This window comes from Rousettus aegyptiacus, unplaced genomic scaffold (assembly GCF_014176215.1).
Source record: "Rousettus aegyptiacus isolate mRouAeg1 unplaced genomic scaffold, mRouAeg1.p scaffold_m13_p_13, whole genome shotgun sequence".
Taxonomy (NCBI): domain Eukaryota; kingdom Metazoa; phylum Chordata; class Mammalia; order Chiroptera; family Pteropodidae; genus Rousettus; species Rousettus aegyptiacus.
The window spans coordinates 58,380,717-58,404,102 of NW_023416288.1; the positions used below are offsets into that span (position 1 = coordinate 58,380,717).

General features: G+C 48.9%; 2 protein-coding genes across 5 annotated transcripts; one reads left to right on the forward strand and one right to left on the reverse strand.

Moving 5' to 3' along the window:
• The first annotated feature begins 1,970 nt into the window (after nucleotides 1-1,970).
• Nucleotides 1,971-6,754, forward strand: CYREN (cell cycle regulator of NHEJ). 3 transcript variants are annotated; one of them, XM_036230899.1, is made up of 4 exons: nucleotides 1,971-1,990; nucleotides 3,514-3,784; nucleotides 4,733-4,808; nucleotides 5,613-6,754. In XM_036230899.1, the coding sequence occupies exons 2-4, from the start codon at nucleotides 3,648-3,650 to the stop codon at nucleotides 5,865-5,867; spliced, it is 468 nt and encodes a 155-aa protein (XP_036086792.1). In that variant the 5' UTR covers nucleotides 1,971-1,990; nucleotides 3,514-3,647; the 3' UTR covers nucleotides 5,868-6,754. The 3 variants fall into 3 exon arrangements, with proteins under 3 accessions (XP_036086792.1, XP_036086791.1, XP_015999670.2); XM_036230898.1 differs by lacking the exon at nucleotides 1,971-1,990 and adding an exon at nucleotides 2,358-2,657; XM_016144184.2 differs by lacking the exon at nucleotides 1,971-1,990 and adding an exon at nucleotides 2,358-2,550.
• On the reverse strand, nucleotides 6,631-23,022 carry TMEM140 (transmembrane protein 140). 2 transcript variants are annotated; one of them, XM_036230896.1, is made up of 4 exons: nucleotides 22,323-23,022; nucleotides 9,687-9,785; nucleotides 8,640-8,716; nucleotides 6,631-8,080 (listed from the first exon to the last, which is right to left on the reverse strand). In XM_036230896.1, the coding sequence occupies exons 1-4, from the start codon at nucleotides 22,354-22,356 to the stop codon at nucleotides 7,481-7,483; spliced, it is 810 nt and encodes a 269-aa protein (XP_036086789.1). In that variant the 5' UTR covers nucleotides 22,357-23,022; the 3' UTR covers nucleotides 6,631-7,480. The 2 variants fall into 2 exon arrangements, with proteins under 2 accessions (XP_036086789.1, XP_036086790.1); XM_036230897.1 differs by lacking the exon at nucleotides 22,323-23,022 and adding an exon at nucleotides 18,369-22,316.
• Between the last annotated feature and the right edge of the window lie 364 nt (nucleotides 23,023-23,386).

Below are 23,386 nucleotides of genomic sequence, written 5' to 3' on the forward strand. Positions count from 1 at the left end.
CGCTTCTGCTCCAAGGCCTTTGGCCCCCTGCGTGCAGCACTGAAAACGCTTTAGGACTCGACTCCAACCCATCCAAAGCCCACAGCTCAGGTTTATTCTTGCTTGGGCTTCTCATCTTTTAAACAGAAAGGTTTTTGTGCAGACACACAGGTTTTTCCTGCTCAGACTTTATTTCTCAGTTGGCTATGGGAAGATGTTTTAAGGACACGAATATGGAAGGAGTGGTTTTAGTAATAGCAAGTATTCTCTATTCCTTTATTCATAAAACAAAACAATGTACCTTCGCCAATTAGAGTTGGGTTTGCCCTGCCTCACAGGCTGTGAAAGCCAAAGATCCTGGAGGTCAGTGGTCCCAGTGGCTTCGTGGAACCAGAGAGAGAGCAGGTTCTGCCCATGTGGTTTGCACTCCAGAGCCTGGAGTCAGAGCCCAGGTTTAACTGGCAGCCCAGCTAGATGACCTTGATACTGGGCTGGTTTGTTTTCTGACTTGAAACCAGTGATTTACCTCCTTAAACCTGGATTGACACACTTTCTTGGGCCAGGCTACATCCCTAGGATTGAGAATGGATATTCAAGAAGAGAGGTGAATGTACTTTGGAGAAACCAAAGGCACCACACGGGTAGAAGGGAGAGTCTCTGGCTCTGGAGTCGGGTCTCCAAACTTGGGGTCAAGCTCCCCTACCTGCACCTCTAGGATGAAGAGAGTAATCGTTCTATTATTAGCTGATTTTTTGTAACTCACATTTCAAATGGCTGTCTTGACAGTTTCGCATTCTGGGGGCAGACTGTCAGTTCTGATCCTTTTGCCTCAAAATGCAGTAGGAGGAGATGCACCTGTGACAGCATGTGTCTGTGGCCTGGGGATTTCTTTGCCAGTCTCTTTTAGGCCGCTTTAAGTTGTGATTGTGATTTTAACTAAAGCTAGATGCCAACTCCACCTGTAAACTGCTGTGCCCAGCATCAGGCTGAAAGCAGACCAGAGAGGACACCTGGGCAGCCTTGTGGAGCCACACTGATTGCAGAGGGTGCACCTTGGCCACCAAGGTGAGTCAGCAGTGCTCATAGACGCCTACTTTATTTTAAAATAACAAGTGTAAACAGTGGCTTTAATTTCTCTTCCTGAACTCTAGGGGACCACCTTGTACCTTCCTCCCCTGGGGTGTATGACTCCAGCAGGGAGCATTGAACTTGGCTCCTGTGAGAATCCTGAGCTTTAAAAATGCAGATTTCCCTCCTCCCCTCATTCTAATTTCTGATTCAGGGGACCCAGGAATCTATACTTTAACAAAGACCAACTGGCAAGCCTCAAGTGGAGCCACATTTGGGGACTGTCGAAAGAAAAAAAAATACTCTTAAAATTTTTGATGACACTTGTTAAAAAACGATAAAGCAGACTTATTTTACAGTGGGGCTACTCCAGTGGGCTTCTGTGGTGGGGAGAGATTGGGTTCAACTCCTAATGCAACAGGAAAGTGGAAATTTATAGCCAAGGAGCAGGGTGGGGGTTGGTGGATGGAAATATTAAGAGGAAACATCAGGGGTAAGAAAGGGTTCTGGCTAAACCGACCTTATAGGATTCTTGCTGAGTGGTCAGATATCACCTGGCGGGGCAGGTGGTGAAGGATGAGGAACCCCATCAGTTTCGAAGGTGATCGGATATCGAGGATGGGGCCAAACCAAATTCGCAGGATTTTTGCTAAAGCTGGAAAATAGGGAGATGAACACGGAAGCCCAAAAGTTAGGGCGTAGTGGAGAAGAATGTTCAGAGGAGCCTAACTGGACTTGAGTCAAGGAGGGATTCAGGGAGGGACTCTGTCAGGACCCAGGACAGCGGGGCCGGCTTTTCTCTTTTGCGGAAAGCGGGGGCGCGGACATCGCGAGCTGCCTGCAGGGGGCGCGCCCGAGCCTCCGCGCGCGCAGGCGACGGGGCGCCGGAAGTGCGGAGACGCGCCGGAGCCGGGGCGCGCGGGTGGGCGCAGGACCCGCGGAGGTGCGCGCGGGGGCCTCGCGCTGGGGTCGCGGGGCTCTGAGATCCCGTCGGGCCACCGGGCCTCCGCAACCGCCCGGAATCCGCCCGGGAAACCTGGAAGGGGGCGCGAGCCCGGGGGCGGGGGGGGGCAGGACCCCGGCCTGGCGGAGAGCCGGCCCTGCCCCGAGGGCTGGGGCCGCGGTGAACAATCGGGGCGGTTCCCGTCGTCGGCGAGGCCCCGTGGAGGTCCCGGTGCCTCCCGGCCTCTCCCCTCCGCAGGGGGGCGCCGTGTCCCCGAGCGCAGGGCGGGCGCCGAGTCGGGAGTGCGGCCACCGCGCGTGCGCGCGGCGCGGCCCGGGTTTTCCCAGCTGGCCCCGCGCGGCCTCGGCGCTTCCGGGGTGTGCGGTCCGCGGGACGTAGGTGCGAGTCCTGGCTGGCTGTTCTCAACTTTTTTGTGCCCTTGAGGAAATTGCAAAGTCTCAGTTCCTTGTCTGTAAAGTAGGCTTTAGAGCTGCCCAGCTACAGCTGCCTCGGGATCAAATAAACATTCATCGACCGCAGATCTGTGCCCGCGCCTGGCGGTGAGTCAGCAGTGCTCATAGACGCGGGAATGACGTTCGTTGGTCACTGCCTGAATTTCGACAGAAATGAGTACATCGGCAAAGATCTGTCCTCTGTGGCCAGACTGGTTAAGTTGATGTCCGACTAATTTTGTTCTTAAGTTGTGAACAGCCATTCTAGATGAGCAATATAGGATCAAGTTGGGGTTCAGGGAGGAATCTCTTATTTTTGGCTGACTACCCTTTTCTAGATGCACCTCTGCTCCCATGAGAGCCTCCCCAGGCGGGAGCCCTGAGCTGCTTTTAGAGCTGACAGCTGAGTGGAAAGTAGAGGCTGAGGTGGAATCACGTGGGGGTGGGAGGAGGAGAGTCCGATGCCTTGGCCCTTCTGGAGTCCACACATCAGGAAGCCAGCCCCAGTTGCGGTGCCTGACCCCTACTGGTTAAATCTGACCGGGCAGAAGTATCTTATGATTAAGGGAGGGGGTGTTGGTCAATGACACCTTATTGTAAATCAAAATGGCCTCAGGGTTTCTTGTAACCACAACCAGGATGGAGAGAAGAACTCTGGAGAGGGAGAGATCATTGAGAGATTTCAGGGGTCGGATCCGCTAGGCACTCTGGGGGTGGTGAGCATCTGGGGTGGGGGGGCACTCTCTTCCTTTCTCCTGGGTGGGTGTTTATTTCTCTTCTGCTGTGTTGACTGGCTCAGTGCAGGGGCTACTGGAGGCATTTCTGTTGGGCTTGGCTGCCTGCCTGGGGCTGGGGGACCTAACCTAGGCAGGTTAGGGCGCTATCTCCCCCTGAGCCCTCAGCTTGCCCACTTCCACACCTCCCTTGATGCCCTGTGAATGGCCTGTCCGAGTTTCCTGGGCCCTGCTCAACACCTAGGTCCCCTCTGACCTGCCCCAACCAGTACTTGTGGCTGATTACTGGGAGTGTGCTAACTTATTAGAATCCCCTGGATTTTGTTCTTCTTTGTAGGAATTAAAGCTTGACTCTCAGTCTGGACAAACAGACCTACAGTTCCTGATGTGATGAGTGGGATTTGCTGTCCTGAATAGAAAAGGAAGTCGGTAAATGTGGGCCCTGACTTCTTTTCATCGGCAACTAGAGAGATGGCAGCCTTAAATTCTGGGGATAAAAAGAGGGTTCTTCCCACCTGGATGACAGCCCAGGTAGCTGAGAAGAGAATGGTGCCAGTGAAGACCCGAAAGAGGAGGACAATGACAGCAGGACCAGCGGCTGCAGCAAGGTAGGACGACTTCTGGCCAGGGTCCCCCTTTGGAATCGAGAGCAGGAGTGGGGAGCAATTTGAGGGCATTACAGTCGCTGGTGCCGGGTCTTCAGTGTTGGCAGAACAGTGAGGTGGGTGGGCGCTTCAGTTCACCAGAGTCTCTTCCGCTCTTAAAGGCGCTTGGGCTGTGGGCGGGGTCACCGTCCCCTTACACACAGGTGCCGCTGCCTCGGTTGGTGAAGCTCCACATCAGGCCCTCCCTGTCAGCTCCTAGGGCGTGGTTCCCCTTCTTGAGATTATATGCATCAGCCAAGCCCTCAGGCACGAGTTGTCCAAAATGCCAGTCTCTTCACTTGCAGAAAAATCATGACCATCAAGTGGGCAAGATGAGTGGACCAGCTCGTCCGGTCTTCCTATGGGCGGGCAGATCTTCAGGGACAGACAGAAATCAGAGGCTGTGGGTCGGGCTAGTTGATGATGGTAGCTGTGGGGTATTCCGGCTGCCAGGGAGAGGATGTCCCCGTACTGTCCTGATGGGGCACCAGGGGCTCCATGCTCCCCCTCCGGCTGGCTCTTCCTGTTCTGAGGTTTCTTGATCAACCCGCTCCCTCTCCGAATGTCGCGGCCCTTCCGTTCCGTGTTCGTCCAGTCAGCTAGGTTTCAGGCAGGTCTCGGCCTGATGGTCGGTCTGTTTGGTCTGCTCACATCCAGCGTGGTGTCAGGAGCGGCCATCGTGCCCTATTTCCAGATCCCCGGGGGAGCTGGCAGAGGGTGGGACACCCCTACTGTTTGTCCATGATTCCTCTTGCCAGTCACTGGGCACAAGGATGAGGAAATCGCGTCGGAGCCCTAAGGAAGCTGCGGCTCTCAGAGCCTGGGGGTGTGACTCCTTTACTCTCCTGTCTTCCTCCTCATGAGACCTGGTGGCCATCCGTCTCCATCTAAAACATGGCGCCTTTCTTCCAGACTTCCCACAGTGAAGACTGTGTACTGCATGAATGAAGCTGAACTCGTGGATGTCGCCCTGGGGCTCCTGATTGAGGTGAAATCATGTGCCTTCCTCTCATGACCACAAAACCCTTTATGGTCAGAAACGAGACTAGGCCCTTGGTTACTGTCTAGAGAAGAGACGCCCTGCCTTCTCATGTGGCCTGGGGAGGGGGAGCGGCCCCGTGTGTGTGTGTGTGTGTGGGGGGGGGGGGGACTCTATGCGGCGTGCATGTGGGGGGACAGGAAGTCTTTAAGTGCTTGCGTTCTCTGGAGTCTCAGGCGGCGGGATGACCTGTTGCCACTGCACTTCCCCTAAGCAGAACGCCGAAGGCTTGTGGCTCCTGGAAGCACGGAATTGTACCACCCCCGGGTCGTTTTACTGTAGAGTTGATCAGGTGTTTTTATCTATCACCATCTCATTTAATCCTTGCTCTAAGCTGGTGATGTAGCTATTTTGGAGACTCGGGGACCCTCCCTTAGTTCCACAGCCAGTAAATGACAGAGTTTAGGCCCACACGCAATTTTGTATCCTGTGCTCCTATGTTCTGTCACCTGGCCTTAGCAGACAAGTTTTTTCTACTCTTCTTTTTCGACTCAGGTGTTCCTCAGGCCCCTGCCACCTTCTCTCCCAGGCTGGACTAGATTTTTTCGTGAGCTGTGGAGAGGCGGTGGGGGGGGCTGGCAGTGGGGTGAGGGAGGTGGGCAGTCATGGATTTGGGAGCAGTGCCAGGACTTGGTCACTTGCTGGCTTCATAGTGGCTTCTAGGTGTCCTCTGTATCCTCTATACCTACAGATAGGCAAGCACTTTAGGGAAATAAAACACATGGCTTGCCTGACGTTCGTTCTATTTTACAGAGTCAAAAACAGGAAAAGGCCTCGGAGCAGCTGCCGCTGGCAGGCACTGATAAGCCTGAGTGCTCCCCCACCTGCTCAGCGTCCCCGAGTTCTGAGAACGGAACCGAGGAGGAGGACGAGGACAGTGAGAAAGGCACCCCTCCCCGAGGCCTCGGCCCTTCTCACAGGACTGTGGGCGCTGACTCTGCCTGCAGCAGAGGCCCTGAGGAAGACGAAGATATGTTAAAATATGTCAGGGAGATATTTTTCAGCTAAGGGACAGGTTATCCGGGACTTTCTACCCAGGGCAGGAAGGAGTTTGCTTTTTCTCTCTGCCTGGGGGCTGCTCCTCAGGCTGGGGAGGGTCACCTTGTAGCAGAGGCCCAGGACACTGGAGCCTTGGAAAGCGAGGAATCCAGACCACTCAGGGGTCTGCCATCCCAGTTGTCTGTTGTAGTCACCTGCAATCACGCGAGCCTTTAGGCAGGACCAGCAGCTCTAAAGCTTGCCCTTGACCTTCTTCTCTGCCCTCTGCGGGAATCCAGCGGTGGCCATGAGCAGGAGGATGAGTACTGCCTGGGCAATGGCGAGAGCCGGAGACCCAGGCCGCAGGACGGAGCGGCCACAAGGACAGCGAGGTTGTGGCGGTCAAGCTTATTGGAACCAAAGAACCAACTTAATAGTTTACGAGGGAAAAAAAAAGTGTGGCTGCTAAATACCCCCGGCTTCCTCCACTTTAGTCAGCAGTCTCTCCCTGAGGAGGAAGCCTATTTTCAAAATAGTTCCTATCATGAGGCAACCAGTCAATCCGGGACCCTCACTCACCCGTCCAGCCTTGCAGGCAGACATACTGTCCAGCGCTTTGCCGTCTGGGAGCTTGAAGTTCACTGTGTACAGACGCTACAAGCCTCCTGCCAGGCAGACAAGCCTCCTCCCCGAGCCGCCCACTCCCTTGCACGTGGCGGCCCTGGCCTTGATCCCTAGGTGGGCGTAGATCGAGAGTGGGCCAGGACGCTAAGGACGAGAGGTCACGTCGGAGTTCATGTTCAGGTTTCCGCCTCTGTATTCAGCGCAGCTCTTGATAGTTACAAGTGAGGTGACCATGTGCTGTACAGATTTTCCAATATATAGGTGCTGAAAAATATACAAAATTCCCACGCGCAGGTCGTTGTGCTTGTATCCTTTCTAACTGTGGGCTGAGCAGTGAAGGGATGTGACATTTGTGTATATGTGGAACCATCCGGTCCTGTTCCCCCTCCTCCCTGCCCAGGATCTGCCCTGTTCTGCTCCTGAACTCACAGGTCCCGCATTAGGGGTGACCTGCCGGCCGACCCCCCTGCCCTGTCTTCCTGCTCTGACTCCCTTGGAGATCTCTGCTGGGCCTTTGGGAGTGGTGTCACGGGGGCGGGGCTCATCACATCCCACACACCAGGGACGGGGGGCGGGGGGGGGAGGGGCAGCTTGCTAACCAGGGCCCCGGGGGCACTGAGGTGCTCTTTCTGCCAGTGGCCCCCACTCACTGCCGTAACCTTCCCTGGGTTTCCGTTCGGCATTCGGCAGATCGTCCTGGGAATCTGGACCTGTGACAGGAACCCTTATCTGCCCGCCCTCCTGGCACTGAAATCTGAAGGGCTCAGATGAGTTCATTAACGCAAAGGACAGACAACCCTACCTACACTAAGAAGCCGCAGGTGCCCCGGCCACCCTTATGCCTCTTGGCCTCCTTGGCACCGGGTGCTCCATCCCCTCCGCAGTGGGGTCTGTCCGCTCAAACTTGAGATCAGCATTAGTTATGAAACAGGGTGGCCGAGGAGACATACCAACCCACAGATTCACTGGCATCTTTTCTGCGCATCATTCGGACTGAGCCCTTGCCATCACGTGAGCCTTTAGGAAGGACTAGCGTAGCAGCTCTCGAGCTCCTTCTTGTCCTTCTCTTCCCGCTGAGAGAACATAACCGTGGCCATGAGCAGGAGGATGAGTAGGGCCTGGGCAATGGCGAGGGCCAGAAACTCAAGCCCCAGGAGGGAGACGGTGATCCACTTCCTGGCGCAGGTGAAGAAGAGGCTCAGGCCGCCGGCCAGGAGCGTGGAGGCTATCACCAGGAAGGCCATCAGCGGCTGCCACTTTCCCTTGTCACCTTTGGACCAGACCGGTACCAGAGACAGGGGCGTGAAGAGGGTGAAGACCAGGGCCGCGTACACGCCGAACCTGGCCAGGGCCAGGCCAGCCTGAGACACCCCCAGGGCCTCCAGCTCCGAGGACTTGTGGCAGTGTAGGGAGCCAGCTTCTTCGTCCCACAGGCAGAAGTTGAAGAAGCCGATCCGCTGGTCGGGCAAGTCGATGAGGTTGCCATGCTTCCAATAGAGCGCGTAGAAGAGCAGGAAGATGACCACGAAGATCATGGTGAGGAGAGACAGCAGCTGGTCAGCCCGCCGCGGCCTCGAGACGGTCATCTTCTCCTGCCGCCCTCTTCCAGGGCTGGGTACCTGCAGGGACATCACACCCATGAGTGTCCAGCTCTCCCCCTCTCCCTCCCAGTTTCTTCACAAGCTTATGTTCTTCCTTCTAGAATTCCGTCAAAACCTGTGGCAAAGTCCCATCCCCCCAGCCCCCACCCCAAGAAATATGAGGCAACCTATAGGCAGGGCCCACTTGCTAAGTCATCGGCCGCTCTCTGGGCTGAGTTCAGGAGGAAGGTCCCGGGCAGTCTGAGTGCCCCAAACATGCAGCTTAAACACCGCGGGCCACTGGAGACAGGTGTGAGGAGATTTCTCACTCCAGGGGAGGCCGGGTTTGTCTAGGCCGAGGGGTGACACTGTGATTGGGGGCCTGGTGGACGAGGACCCACGGTTCTTAGGGCAGCTGTCAGTAACCATGTAGGCGCCATAAGAATTACCATCCTGGGCCACAGACCAGTCAAGGCAGAACTCCTGAGGGTGGGGCCGGGCGCTGCATGTTCTAGAAGCTCTGCAGCCCATTCTAACATGAACCAGGGTTGGGGATCCCTGCCAGGCCACTAGTGTGCCCGCTTTGGGAGCGCCTTACCGGGCTAAGACGGGATCCTGGTTGCTGATGAAATCGCATCATTTCTTTTAAAACTACAATAGTGTGTTTTTTTCCCCCTGACAACAACAGTAATATGTGTTACTTACATAAATCTTGGAAAATATTTTTAAAAAGTAAAAATGAGAACCTTTTATCTCCCAGCGCGTACATAGAACCACTGTTAATGTTCTACCAATATTTGTGCTGATGTGTTTTTAAATAATTATACCATGGAACATAAAGCTTTTCTCACTAAATATCATGAATATTTTCAAAGCTGTTAAATAGTCCTCAAAAACATGGTTAATGGCCGCATAATTGTTCCTGTCATAGATTTTATCCATTAGACTATTATTGAACAGTTTCCATTTTTCACCATAATAAGTGATAGCCAAGGACAGGGCTAAATATCTAAAAGGGTAATTATTGGGTCAAGGGTACCTTTAGTGATTTTATCACATTTTGCCAAATAGATGTCCAGAAAGCTTTTGAACTGTAGCCCCTCTAGTAGTATGCAGCATATTTTTTTCTCATCATGCTTTTGAAAAATCTTTTCGCTACGTTTTTATTCAGAAGGACTTCTCCAAATTGGCATCCAAAAAAAAAAAAAAAAACCCACCCAATAGTCTACACAGTATACATTTATAGATTTTTCCAATACGGAACAAAACAGCCATTTACATCCCCAAGTTCCTAGGAACCCACTGCTGCAAACCTTCCAGACACAAGGTGCTGGGGCCAAAAGGCAGGGTGGTGTCCCGCCCCGTGCCTGCACCCAGCCGGGGGTGCCAGGTGGCCCTGGAGATCAACTTCTGAAGGGACTGCCCTCCTCTTTCCTAAAGCTGACTGGAGGGTCTGTCTGACCACACCCCCCAAACGTTCTGCAAGAACAGAAAGGGAAAAAACAAAACAAAACAAACCCAGAAAAACATAGGAGGAGGGAACAGGATGTGGGATGGGTCAAAGGAAAGGGTGGGTCTCAGTCCCTCTGGGCCGCTATAACACCACTACAGGCTGGGCCCCTTAGAAAGGATGGAAATGTCTCACGGTTCAGGAGGCTGGGAAGTCCAAGATCACAGTGCTGGCAGATTCGGTGTCTGGTGCCGTCCACTTCCTGGTTCTCAGGTGGCAAGGCTGTGTCCTCACCTGGAGAGAGAGGAGAGGGAGTTGTTGGAAGTCCCCTTTATGACTCCAATCCCATCTGTGAGGGCTCCACCCTCATGACCTAACGAGGTCCCCAAGGCTCCACCCCCTAACACCATCGCATTGGGGGATTCAGTTTCAACAAATGAATTCGTGGAGGAGGGGGCACAAACATTCAGTTTATAGCAGGTCGCTCCAAAGGACTCCAGTGAGCGAGAATAATAAAGATTTATCGGTGACTCCTTTGACAGAGACCTGGGGAGGTGTCCTGGGAGTCAGGCAGGTGGCTGTCAGAACAGAAACATGAAACTGCACCCAGCGAAGGCTCGAGTCCATGCTGCCACCACCTGACCACCTGACTTCTCCTTCTGGGGAGCTCTGCTGGGGGGAGGGGGTGGGCATCTCAGCAGGGCCCTGCCAGCGGCCTGCACAGCACTTCTTGGTCAGAAGCTTTGGAGGCCTGCCTTAGTGAACACCCAAAAGGTTGAAGGCTGTTTGACTGTGGCTGGGAGGTTCCTGGAGCAATGGTGCTTGCTACAGAAAGATTTATCAGGAATCAAAATTGTGTCTTTATTCCGTGCTTTATTGGAATGGTATAATGAGAAGTTTGAAACAGTCCAGCCCCCCAGCATGGGGGAAATTCCCAACAGGAACATATTTTGCATGTTTTTGCAAATTTAACCAATGTCTGAAAAAGCCTGTATCTGCATCTGTGCTGGATGGATTTAGGGATTTCAGGGTGGAGGATGGGTTTCCAGGACTGGAACTCCGATTTATACCGTTGTCCTGTAGGGATTAAGGTTTGGCTTGCCTCCACTGTCCAGGGAGTTGGGAGTTGCCATTGTATAAATGCTCCCTCTTATTGCTCCTTTATCAAGCCCTGTTACACTTGGGTTGGAAAAATCATTATCATTAAACATTTTTTAGCTGAAGACAGAGCTAGGTTCAGAAAGTCATGTGACTTCTCAGATGAGGAGATTGTGTCAAGGAGATTGCATCAAGCCTCTGGGCTGGGCGTGTTTTTTGACTTCCCCTTCTTTTAAGTAACCTTTTGGAGACTTGCCATGAAGTGAAACAAAATAAAAGGGGAGCCGAGGAGTTGGTAATCTCTGGTGTCCTCCATTCTCCTCCCATCCCCGAGCACGTAGAATTTAGCCCCCACTCCTATGGCTGGTGCTTGCGGTCGTCAGTAACGTGGTTACCGACAACTGCCCTCTCCCAACTCCACCATCTGGAGTGGCTTAGAACTTGAACTTGCAATTCTTTAGAGAGGCCCTGCTCCCTTTGGCTCCTTCTCTTACTCCGCTTGCCCCAGGCTGTCGCCATTCCCATCTCCCCAACTCCAAAAGTCCTACCTTGTTTTCTGTCTCTAAATCTACTAATTTCCCCCCCAGCTTTCAGTTCAGCCCAGCAGCGCTCCCACCGGCTGTGATTTCTCCAAAGAACAGTCTCCATCTATTCCTCATTTTATCCCCAGAATGGTGCCTGATACACGGGAGGAGCTCGCTTTATTTTTCAATAGAATGTATGAAAATGCCACGTAATATCCTTGAGTTATTTCACATATGTATCCTTACAAGACGCCTTCTTCAGGTGAGCGGCGATGTTTTACGCCCCACACCTGACTTCAGCACAGTGCTGGGAGGACTCCTACACGCTTTCTGTGGACGGAGAGGGTGGAGGCTGGTCCAGACTCCTTTTCCTAAACGTTTTACAGTACGAATAGTGGCGTTTGCTTGGAAAACCCCATGGCACCCTTCTTCTCTGCCGTCCTAAGAGCTGGCCCAGGGTTTTTTGATTTTTGTTTTATTTTGTTTGGCTTTTAACAACCCTAGTACTCCCACAATGAGCCTTTTAATTCCCTTTAATCGTGAACTTTCTTCAGAGGGCACAAGGGGGGACTTCGGAGTCATTATTACTATTTTTAGGTGAACTTTTCCTGTTTACAAGTGTTGGGTCGCGGGAAGGAGGGCTAAACAGACGTTTGCCTGAGAACTTCTCGGCCTGGTACAACAATACAGACTCCCAACTGAGATAGAATCCAGATGCTCAACTGACTTGGGCCCATCCTAAAGCCCTGGAGCCACTGCCCTAACAGCCTCCGGCCCAATTAACACTCCCTAATATGGGCTTCAAGGTCCCATTCTATACCCTACCCCCACATAGCCCTCTAAAAACTGTACCCTCCTGTCCCAGGGCGATTTCCCTGGCCCCCTCCCCTTGGAACCAGCAAACCTCACCTGCCCTGAGCGAGCGCTCTCTCCCAATGAAGCCTTGCTTTTAAAAATTCTCGGTGTGTCTGCATTTACCTTACAATAAGAAAGTAACACATGCTGATTGTAGAAAACTAGAAACATGTGAAAGCGTGGAGAAAACACTAAAAATCGTCCATGACTTCAGGTTGTAGAAATAACCACTCTTAACACGTTTCCTTCTGTGATGTTTTACATAGTTGAGATCACAGAAATAGATGTTTGTATCCCATTTCATAAACATCTATTCCAGCGTGAACATTTCCCTGTGTCACTAGAAATGTTTCCTAAATGATGTTTTTAATATCTGCATATAGAAGGCTCACAGTTTATAGTTTTTATATATTATGTTTTACTAATTTGGGATATTATAAATAATGCTTTGGTGAATATGTTTGTGAATCAATTTATCTTTTGTGAACAAAAAAATTTGTGAATCAATTTATTCTTTGTGAACAGTAAACTCGGGGGTCCGTGGGGCAGGCCTGACAAGCTCAGTGACTGAAAATAACTACCTAGGACAGCCCGATCATAAATTCCTAACTGGATAGGTCATAGCAGGCAGTCATGTCCCAGACCTATAGCTTCCTTAGCAAAGGTCAATCTTAAACGAACTCTGTATGCGGTCCTTATGCATTTAGGGTATCACACCTCTGAAATGTCGGAGTAATTTCCTTTCCCTACTCCTCGAAGGCACAATCACTGGGACCAAAGCACGAGACCACAGAACCCCGCAATGTTATCTTGGCCCCCCCCACGCCAGCTCTGTGCGCTGTAAATGTTAGTTATTAACTGTCCTGTACCCACCAATGGAAAAGCAGCGTGTTCCCCCATTTTTCTCTTCATTCAGTTTTAGAGATTTCCTTGCTATGCCTTCTCCCACCTCCTTAATCTACCACTACTGGATTTCATGTACCTTCCTTGCGTCTTCTCCTTTGATTCTAATATATAAAATAAGCTGGGCGGGGGAGGGGGAAGCCGCAAAACTGCCATTCTCCAGAGCATTTGAGATTTTGTTTTCTGGCATATGGTGTCGGTTTGGCTCAAATAAACTCATAAAAATTCTCTACAGATGTGGACATTGACGTCTTCCACCAGTGGTCAAAAAAAAATGCTTCCCTCATCCTCCCCAATGTTGGATATTCTCAAGCCTTTTTATCTTCTGTAATGACTGACAATCGAGATGTCGTCATCGTTGTTCTTCTAAGAATAGAGCATAACATTTTTCTCAGTGTTCGTTGGCCATCTATATATTTTTTTTCTTGTGAAGTGCTATTGGTTCCTTTTTTTTTCTTCTTGAGTTTTAGTTTCTGTTTGTCAGTCTGCCTGAGCCACTTTGTAAATACAGATTGTTAGCCTTTTGCTGTCATAATTGTCAGCACTATGGACCCTGGACCGAGTCACACATTTAGATTCCAAATCAGTGTGTTCAGGCTTGATCATTTTCACTAGAGAGTCCCAAATGAAGCAAATTCATAATTCGGGAAAAAGAAGGAAAATATATTCAGACTTCATTTGAGGCATTTTGGGAGGGGTGTTGGAGGTTAAACATTTCTAAACTTTTCACCCTGATGGGATGGATGATGGCTGAAAGAAACATAATCATTGTATCCTGTTCTAAATTTTGGTCTCGTCAGTTTTATATGAAGAGAGCAAAACATTCGTGAGGCTGTGCCTGAGGGAGGATTGAAATTCTGGCAGACTGTCACATTGAAAAATCCCTCTGGCTGCTCACTGTGCTGGGCGACGGGGCCCCCGGCTGTCCGGGCCCGGAGTACAGGGCACCCGGCAGGCAGGGAACGTAGGACCCCTTGCCTCTGCGGAACTGCTCCCGAGTGTAAGGGACACTTGAGAGGGTTGAGTGAGCAGAAAGGCCCTTTCTTGCCCTTGACACTTGCGTATTTACTGAAAATGGCCGAAGTACTGCTCGAGTCACAGAACGAACTTGACAAACTGCCTCTAGCGTCTTCCTTTTCATAGAGGAAGGTGTGTGGCTCCAATCTCCATCTCCCAAGCGTATTTTGTAGCTTTTTCTTATATGCTAATCATCACATCACTCGTAATCAAATATAGATCACATGCTTTTTTATAACTAATTTGTCACTGCTCTAGTCATGACCGTAGATATTACATTTTCATCTTATTCCAAGATTTGAGACCCCCACAGACATCCCTTCTCTTCTACTTTGTCTTATACAAAAATGACCACCACCCTCTCAAAAAGAAAAACAAAACAAAAAAACAACCAAACCTTCTTCTGTTTTTCAATTCTTTCTTCCTCCTGAATGTCAAATGATATTCAGTAACTGGACTTTATAGCCTGCTAATTTAGTCTCACCATGTTTACCTGACTCACCACCTGCACGCCTTTGTCACAGATAACGCCCTCAAGGTCAACCTCATAGAGCACACTACACGCTTTCACATCAGGTGACCGTATGTCCACCACCGGCAGAATTCTTTTACACTCCCTGTTTAATAAATCCTTACGGTGTGGCCAGCAGAGAGGAATGCGAGTGCCAGTAGAGAATGTCCCCTTCAGTTAGACTTTCCTCTCGGAAAGGGTGGGAACTAGACTCTGGGACATCTGAATTCCTCCGCTGCGGATAATCGCATGTGCTCTGCCCGACATTTGGACGTATGTTCTTCAACTTGCTGTCATGGTTGCTTCGTTACCAAGGGTGCCTTCTTTTCGTGGGAAATATTAGTGATAACGTTATGTTCTTCCTGCTTCTTTAGGAACAGGATGCCTCGCTCTGTAACTGCCCACACCACCTGTTGGGCTTCCTGTCCTCGTGTTCCTGCCCTCCCGTCCCCCCTTCAGCTTCCGCTACAACGGCTTCTCGCTTCTCCGGTATTTACCAAAAGCGTCGGGCAAGCTCAGGACTTTTATACCGGCCATTCCCTCTGCCTGGAATGCTCTATTAGTTACACAACTCCCTCTCTCGCCAACCTTGGGTCTCTGCTCAAATGTCACCTTCTCCGTGAGACCACCCCTGGGAGCATTTTACAACTGTAATGGCCCCTCCGCAGCACCCAACACTGTGTCCCTTTCCCGCTCTTCCTCCACAGCATTTTTCACTAATCTTCTAAATATTTTATTGTTTCTCCTCTCCCCCAGTAGAATGGGAACTCTATGAGGACAAGGATTTTGTCTGTTCCTCGTTTTTATGCGTCTGTGGCTGGCTATCTATCATCTATCTATCTATATCTATCTATCCATCTATATCTATCTATCTATCATCCATCTATCTATCATCTATCATCTATCTGTCATTGATCTATCATCATCTATCAACCATCTATCATTGATCTATCATCTATCATCTATATCTATCAATCATCTATCATCGATCTATTTATCATCTATCATCTATCCATCCATCCATCTCTATGAATTGTCTATCTAGCTGTCTATATCTATCATCTCTATCTATCTCTATCAATCAATTGATCAATCGATCTATCATCTACCTATCATCCATCTATCATCTATAAAAACATCTTTTACTGTTATATCCCCAACTCCCAGGACTAGCTGGCACACAGTGGGCACTCAATAAATAGCTATCGAATGACATATACATAATTGAATGAGCGTCGGCACATAGAACTTCCCTTAAATTCCTCTATTTATTTTCTGACCTAATTCTCTGTCCTGGTTCTTCTCCTTCTGGTCCTTCTCTATTTTTTTGTTTTTCTCATTTCCTAAATGTATGTTTTCTACAAGGTTCTCCTCTCCTTATATATGTCACCTAAGCCCACAGCTTCAAGAGTTGAACACTCTGAGACCTCTTGAGAAGATGGACACCCGATGTAGTGACAGATGAGGTCAAGGGTCAGCAGCTCCCTCCCCTGACCCGGCACCACCAGGAGCAGCTACTACTGTGGCCTCGAAGACTGCCGGAATCGAGGCTGTTATAATTTTGTTGCTGTCGGACATTACACATTTTGCAAATATTAAAGAACAAGCTTGAAAGAACGAACAGGTGGGATATTGGGTTGTTGCCAGTTAGGGACTCATCTCCTGACCTTTCCTTTCATTGATAACTTAAGGATGCTGTAAGGGACCACAGAGGGAAGAACTTTCTTCAAGAATTCCCTTTGATCAGTGGAAGGGCCTGAGAAGGAATCTAACTTGATTGAAGGCTTATTAATAATTAAAAAACGATCTCAAAATCTCTTGAGCATTTACTCCGTGCCCGGCCCTGCGCTGAGCACTCAACAGGTATCATCTTATTAAATTCTCTTAGCAACGCTATGGGAGCAGACTTACTATTATTATCTCCGTCTTCCAGAGGAGAGAACTGAGGCTTAGTGAGGATCAGTAACTTCCCCAAGTTCACACGGCCAGTGGATAGTGAAGTCTATCAGGCAGGATGGTCATGACCGCAGTAAGAAGCTGCCTCTTTCTAACTGAGCATACGCCTCCTCAGGCCTCACGCAGCAGAGGCAGTCCGGAATAATGGTTCTGGGCATAGGTTTCGCGGCCATACATCCTGAGTTCAAACCCTACCTCTACCTCTTGCTAGCTATGTGACCTTGGTTACTTATTGTCCTTGTGTCTAGGACATCTCATCTGTAAAATGGGTATAGTAATAGTACTTTACTTTGTAGATGTTCTAGAAATTAAATGAGCTAATTTAAGTATAGCACATAGAACATTACCTACTAAGTACTATTTAAACTGAGCCTCAGCAAAGTTAAACCCAAGGCCATGTAGCCTGTCACCAGCCCTGACTCAGATCTCTCTGGCTGAACACAGTTGGGATCAGTGTGTTCATGGTTAGAGTGTGGCTTTGACAAAAATGAGGAGGAGGAGGAAGGGAAATGTGTCTTTGGCAGAAGTACGAGCCCAGGTTCCCTTATTTTTCAAAACCGGTCCCCAGCGGAGTTTCTTGAATATGTTTAGCTGGTGGCAGCAACCTGAGTTTCCCAGGATGCTCTGTGGGTGACCGGGCCTTACATCAGCTTTATATGAATCACTGAGACGTTTTGGTCGACCTAATTGTTTCATGGAAATAAAATCAGCGTTGCCGGCAGAAACACGAATCACGAGACTGCAGCACAGAGCCAGGAGCGTTAGCCCCCCACCTCCACATACACCCGGCTATTGGAAAAGGCTGTTGCAATGATCCCATTAATATTAACTTGCTATTTGTTCACTTGTTTTTTTTTTTTCTTATTAGCCCTTGGCTAGCAGATGATCCAGCTCAGAACAAAGGTCGAAAAAAAAAAATCCTTAAAAATGAGAAAATATCTGTGCCTGGGAACGCATCCTCATTTTTTTGTTTTTTATTGGTGGGACTCTATTGGCAAGTTAATGGGAGACTGAGACTCACAGGCCCCAAAGCAGAGTTGAAGACAGAGAGTACTCGGAACTAGGGACTGCCTTTGGCTGTCAACTCTTGGTTCTTCTGCTCCAGCCCTCGCTCCTGCAATCCTGATGGAGACCCAAGTCTCCGTTGTACTAATGATCTAATATTTCAGCTGGTGGCTCTATTAATGACACATTTTGGATGACTCCCTGAGCCATAGGCCCACGGGAATCAGTAATAAGGCAAAGCGGGTGCCTGCCTTCACTGAGTTTGTACTCTAGTTGGGGAGAGAAACACCAAATAAATACATACTTAAAAAAAGATAATTATAACTTTTGAAAAGATTTGGGAAGGAAGCAAACAGGATGCAGTGGAAGAGAGAGCCTGTCAGGAGGAAGTGCGGAGTCTCCAAGAGAGGGTCAGAGGCGCCTGTCTGTGAAGGAGATACTTAGTTTGAGGCTGAGGGCTGTGGAATGGCTGGGCCGGGCCGGGCCAGGGGAAGGGCCTTCTGAGAGGAGAGCACAGCAGTTACACACACCCTGTTGGGAGAGGGACAGGGAGGGCGCACAGGGTGGCTGCAGCCCAGGGACCGGAGAGAGGGGCTGAGGCGAAGCTGGGCTGGTGAGTGCCACCCAGGTCTCCGGGGCCTTGTGGGCCTGGCCGAGAGGTTTGTCCTTCTAACTAAGCGGTCATCATCTCACCCCCTGTTCTCCCCACCGAAGGCGGGGGGGCCGGGGGGCAGGGGGAGCTGCTGGGCTGGGAGGAGTGGAGCAGGGCCAGGAGTTCTGTCATGGCCATCTAGCCCTGCCCCCTAGCCCTGTGGTGAAGACCGAGGCCTGTTCATGCAGTTAAAACCTAACAGCCAGAGAAAAGTAAGAGAGGAGGCAGGGAATGATAGACAGTCACCAAGACCTAGACTTTAAATTCTGTGAAAGGTATTTTGAGCCTTGGCTGGAAAGGAAGCCATTTTCCATGAACTTCACCTCCATCCTTATACAACAGGACGCGGTTCTTACCTGTGAGCTTGCAATGCACGGGCCACGGCTTCTGAACACGTGCGAAGTAATTCAAAGAAAGCAAACTGCAGACAAATTCAGTAGCAGATGCTCAGGGGCCTCCCCTACCATCCCTCACGCCGGCATTTGGGAATCTCAGAGCGCGGACTTTCCCCGGTCCGTCCTCGGCGGGAGTCACTGCCGCTCTGCTGCCCAGGGGGCGGGACGCTGGGGGACGAGCCAAGGTCGCTGCTCCTTCTCGCTCTCCCGCTGCGCCAGGGACTTGGCGGGTAGTGCCCTCGCCTCCCTACCACTGCCAGGTGGACGGACAAAAGGTATCTGATCTCACAAAAGTGATGGGAATCTGGGGGTCGTCCCCAAAGTCTACTGAGGTCTAGGTCCGGGCTGCTAAAGTTAATTCATATATCGGGACCCACAAAATGGAGGCCGCACAGTGGCCTGGCCTTGTTACAAATCGAAAACCGACGCCAGCCTATAATTATGGGAAACACCTGTCAAAGAACCCTAACAAGCACCACGCACAATCCACCCCCAGCTCCGACTCAGCGTTGGCTCACTTACCTGGCCTTAGAAAGCAGGGCCCCCCGCCTCATAAGGGAATCCTCCAGCTTCTACCTAGTCTGCCCAGTCTTCCTCTTGCCTCTTCTATCTCTAGAAAACTCCATCTTACCCAAATTTCTCAGGAAGAGGCTCCACTGCTTGTGAAGCGCCCTGCTCCTCCAATCTATGGATTGTTTTCCCTGAATAAAGGAACGAGTAAACTAGTCACTAAATTGTTTGTTCGGTTCTGTCATCTGACGGGGCTGAGAAAGCTGAGGCAGTGTGAGCCCACGGGACAAGATCTGTAAAATCTCAGTTGCGAATGAGAACATACTGTCCACGTATCTGAAGATTAAGTTTCCGAAGATATTTGTTATATTTATTAATTCACTTAAAGATGTATCATTTGGAGGCTTAAAGCAGGCTACAGTCATTAAAGTAATTGCAGCTCCCAGGTGGAGGCTACCTGGAAATAAATGGAGGGAAAATTGGGCCAGATGAAACAGAATGGCAGGGTACTGGGCAGACAGCTCGGCAGAGCAGAATATTTCAGAAAAGCTATACATATGAAGTTCATGTGTGATAAAATGGCATTATAATTTAGTGGAAAAACTTTTTCTTTTTTAACTGCAGAAGCAATTAGTTAACTGAAAACAAAACTATTTTAAATCCTTGTTTCACTCCACATACCAAATAAATTTCACATGGATCCAATAGTGAAATGTAATAAACCAACAGACACACAAAAAAACAAACAACCAGAAACCTAGAGAAGGTAAATATTTGACTCATGAGTGAGAAAGAACACTCCGAGCTTAAAAGCAAATTGAAACGACCAAGAAAAATTGTTCAAATTTAACCATTTAAAATATACATTTCTAGACAACAAAAACATAAATAAAATTAAAAGCCAATGAGCATGAAAAATATCTTCAACAAATGAAATGATCAATATACCTAATACATAAAATGTTCATGCCGACAGATGAGAAAAACATGAACCCCCATAAAAGTGGACAAGAAATGTCAAGAGATGTTTCATAACAGAAGAAACGAAAAATAGCACTTAACTGTAAAAAACTGTTTATCCTTCTCTGTACTCTCCCCCAAATTTGTGGGGTTTTTTCCCCACCGAGCAACTCTCTGGATGGCCTACAATTTAACTTGACTATGACACTGTCTACCTGGAGACAGCATCGGCTCCCACGAGCTACGGGCTGAGTCCCACAAGATACCTCTCCTCCACTGCAGATGTCAGTGTCAAGGCTCGGTTGTCACCTGTGCTTCTGACTGACCGACCGGCTATCAGTTGGAGGTTCTCAGACCTCCCTCCACTCCTTGGGTTTGATTAATCTGCTGAGCAGCTCATAAAACTCAGGAAAACAGTTTACTGACCAGGGAGATGGCCGATTTATTGTGAAAGGTTACGTACGGCTCAAGAGCAGCCACATCGGAGACGCACAGGGCAAGGCGCGGGGTCGGGGGAGAGAGCCTCCCGCCCACCCCAGCTGTGTCACCCGCCCCCACGATCATCAACCTAGAAGCTCTGAGCTCTGTCCTCCAGGGATTTTCATGGAGGCTTCGTTACATAGACATGATTGATTAAATCATTGGCCATCAGTGATTGACTCTATCTCTAACCACTTTTACCTCCCTGAAGGTTGGGGCAGGAGGGACGGGACTAAAAGTTCCAACCCTTTAATCAGATGCCCGTTCCCCCTGGCAACCAGCCTCCATTCTTAGGGGCTTTGCAGGAGTCGCCTCAATAACATGAACTTTGATGAGGTTTAAAAGGGCCCATTATGAATAAATAAGACATCTTTATCTGTATTATTACTCATGAAATTCCAAGGGTTTTAGGAGCTCTATGCAAGATCAGGGACAAAGAACAAACATACATTTCTTCGTATAAATCACTATATCACATTAACTAACACATAAACTCTATACCCTACATGCGTAATGTAATCAAAGACATGCCAAATAAAACAACTTATATGAGTTTCATCAAAACAGCAGATAAAAACATTTGATACCAAGAGTGCAGTGAAATTGACATTCTTATACAATGATGGTGGGTGTGAAAATTCTTACAAACTTTCTGGGAGGCAATTTGGCAATATGCGTTAAAAACTCTAAAAACAGTCATATCTTTTGGCCTAGTAACTCCACTATGAACGGGTCTATCCGAAGACAGGAATAAGAAATGCAGTTGATGGTTTATATGTAGGACTGTTCATCGCAGTATCACTTTGGCAAAAAAAAATGGGAAGCAATTTTATGTCAGAATTAAATTAAGACATATCAAGATGATGACGCTATGCAGCTTTTAGAAATCAACAGGTCTAAAATCACGCTATTTTGCATGACTTCAAGAAAGACAGTAAGGAAATGTATTTCTTACTAGTGTTTCTGAGTGGTGGTGTGGGCAATTATTCTCTTTTTCTCATTAAAAATATATCCGGAATTATGTTATGTTTATAAAAAAGTGAAAATGTAAAACAAATAAACAAATATAACCTCAGTAATTTGGTAAAGCAGGGAGTAAGCTGGAAAGAATGTTGAGAAAGGGGACTATGTGGGCAAAAAGAAATCAAGAGGAGGATGTCACATAAACTGACTCATAGAGCCAAGACTTTGGGAAGAAGATACTGAAAAATGAACTTTAGTTGTCATTATGAAAGAAGAAAAGAAAGAATCACATATTTGCCTATATATTTTTTCCTTTCCCAAAGAAGCCTTTGATCTTACAGGTGAAGAAGCATGATGGAGGTTATTAGGGAAACAGACCACATTACAATAAAATCTTTTAAGATATGCACCAACAGAACTAATACCCCACCATGAATTTCAAGGTGTGAGAAGCAATGGCGTCCAATAACTGATTTATTAATCTCTTAGATCTTACAATATTCTTCCATACAGGTCTATCGGATGGCCTTAATCCACAGTGTGTGCTTTTAGGATTCACAGTGTTTCCATAACTACATTTTAAATTACAGTTTAGCTACTGTGAATCCATGATCTGTCTTTGTTTGGGCTGCCTACATCTGATGAACAACTGTAGGTATTTGTGTGGACTTTGCGCAAAACCCTGCTGCTCAGTTATCTTTGTGTGTTTCTAACCAGCGATCCTGGCCGATACCCACTCCCCCTGCCCCACTCCCCACCCCCCATTCCCCGTCGCTCTATTTTTGAGGCCAGAGGAGCACAGGGTGATGCTGGAGGGAGGGAAGGACAGCAGACAGTGCAAGGGTAGATCATACATGGGGGAAGAAGGTCACAGACACTGCCTCCCAATAATTTCCCCGTGCCCCCTTGCTAGAATGCGAAAGGTCTGACAAGAAAACGAACTCATCTTCCAGACTGGCAGGCGTCCAGGCAAGCGGCAGTACGTGCAGGGTAGATACTTACAAAAAGAAGATGCAGAACGCACGGAAACTCTCATAAAAAGGAGGAGCAGGCAGTCGGGTTCTGCTGATTCTTTTTTCTCGCTGGCTTTTGTTGTCAGGCTCCAGAAACAGGACTATGGAGAGGGGAATGGTGGCAGAGAGATCTAGTCTTAAGCTTACGACCTGCCCGCATTAGCTGTTGTTGCCTACGGCTTCCTGAACTTTAATACATTTCTGCTGAGGTCATGATCAGCAGATTTCACTTTCACTTCTTAGCTTGCCGGTAACTTCTCAGAAAGGCCCATAAACACTTTTTTTTTTTTTTTTTTTTTTACCCAGACCTCGTAATTTACCCTTTACCCACACTAGAACCAACCAACTGAGTTAATGACCATCACACAACAGTTCCAGAAAAGACACTGGTCAAGACCACTCTCAAAGCTCATAGTGATTTAAACTTCCAGATAAACACGACCTAGAATCCTATTTAGAAGGGAACTTCAAGATCCTCTGTCCGAATTCCTGGATCTGGGTCACCCAGTGGGAAGCGGTTATGCCGTTATACCCTCTCCTTTTTAGAAATCGGCTTTGCAGGATGACTGGGCTTCTCTGGACACAAAATCTTGTCTTGGCATTTTCACCAGGGTGGTTAGGCACATGCTGGAGCAACTGGAACATCTTTTATTTCAACATAAGAGCAGAATGAAGCCTCCTATTTTAGTAATCATGGGGGCTCCAAGCCAGAGTTTAAAAAGCACTTCCTTTGCTCACGTGACCAGCTAGAAATTCCAAGTCAGGGTTAAGCTGGGTTAAGCCAGTGGACAGCCACCTAGTAGTATTGCTGAATCATTTAGGTTTCTCTTCCCCACCCCCAAATAAGTTCTGTGATCTGCTCTGTCTTCCCCCCACCCCCCCTTTGCAGTTCTTTTACACTCAAACTTTAGAAAGAGGTGATGTGATCTAATAGAAAAGTCGAGCAGAGGCTCCGGCATCAGGGAGCTCTGTTAGAGATTAGCAAATGATTTAACATCCCTGAGCATCATTTCTCATCTGTAAAAGGGAAGCAAGCACAGCCTGCTTCACGTG

Excerpts from the sequence above, each read along its gene's own strand:
- CYREN (XM_036230899.1), top strand. The coding sequence starts at position 3,648 with ATGGCAGCCTTAAATTCTGGGGATAAAAAGAGGGTTCTTCCCACCTGG. Across the intron at positions 3,785-4,732 it reads GGACCAGCGGCTGCAGCAAG|ACTTCCCACAGTGAAGACTG; the intron begins GTAGGACGACTT and ends CCTTTCTTCCAG. Across the intron at positions 4,809-5,612 it reads CCCTGGGGCTCCTGATTGAG|AGTCAAAAACAGGAAAAGGC; the intron begins GTGAAATCATGT and ends TCTATTTTACAG.
- TMEM140 (XM_036230896.1), bottom strand. The coding sequence starts at position 22,356 with ATGAGAGTTTCCGTGCGTTCTGCATCTTCTTTTT. Across the intron at positions 8,717-9,686 it reads ACTTCCCAGCCTCCTGAACC|GGGGAAAAAAACACACTATT; the intron begins GTGAGACATTTC and ends TGTTGTTGTCAG. Across the intron at positions 8,081-8,639 it reads CAGGATCCCGTCTTAGCCCG|GTACCCAGCCCTGGAAGAGG; the intron begins GTAAGGCGCTCC and ends ATGTCCCTGCAG.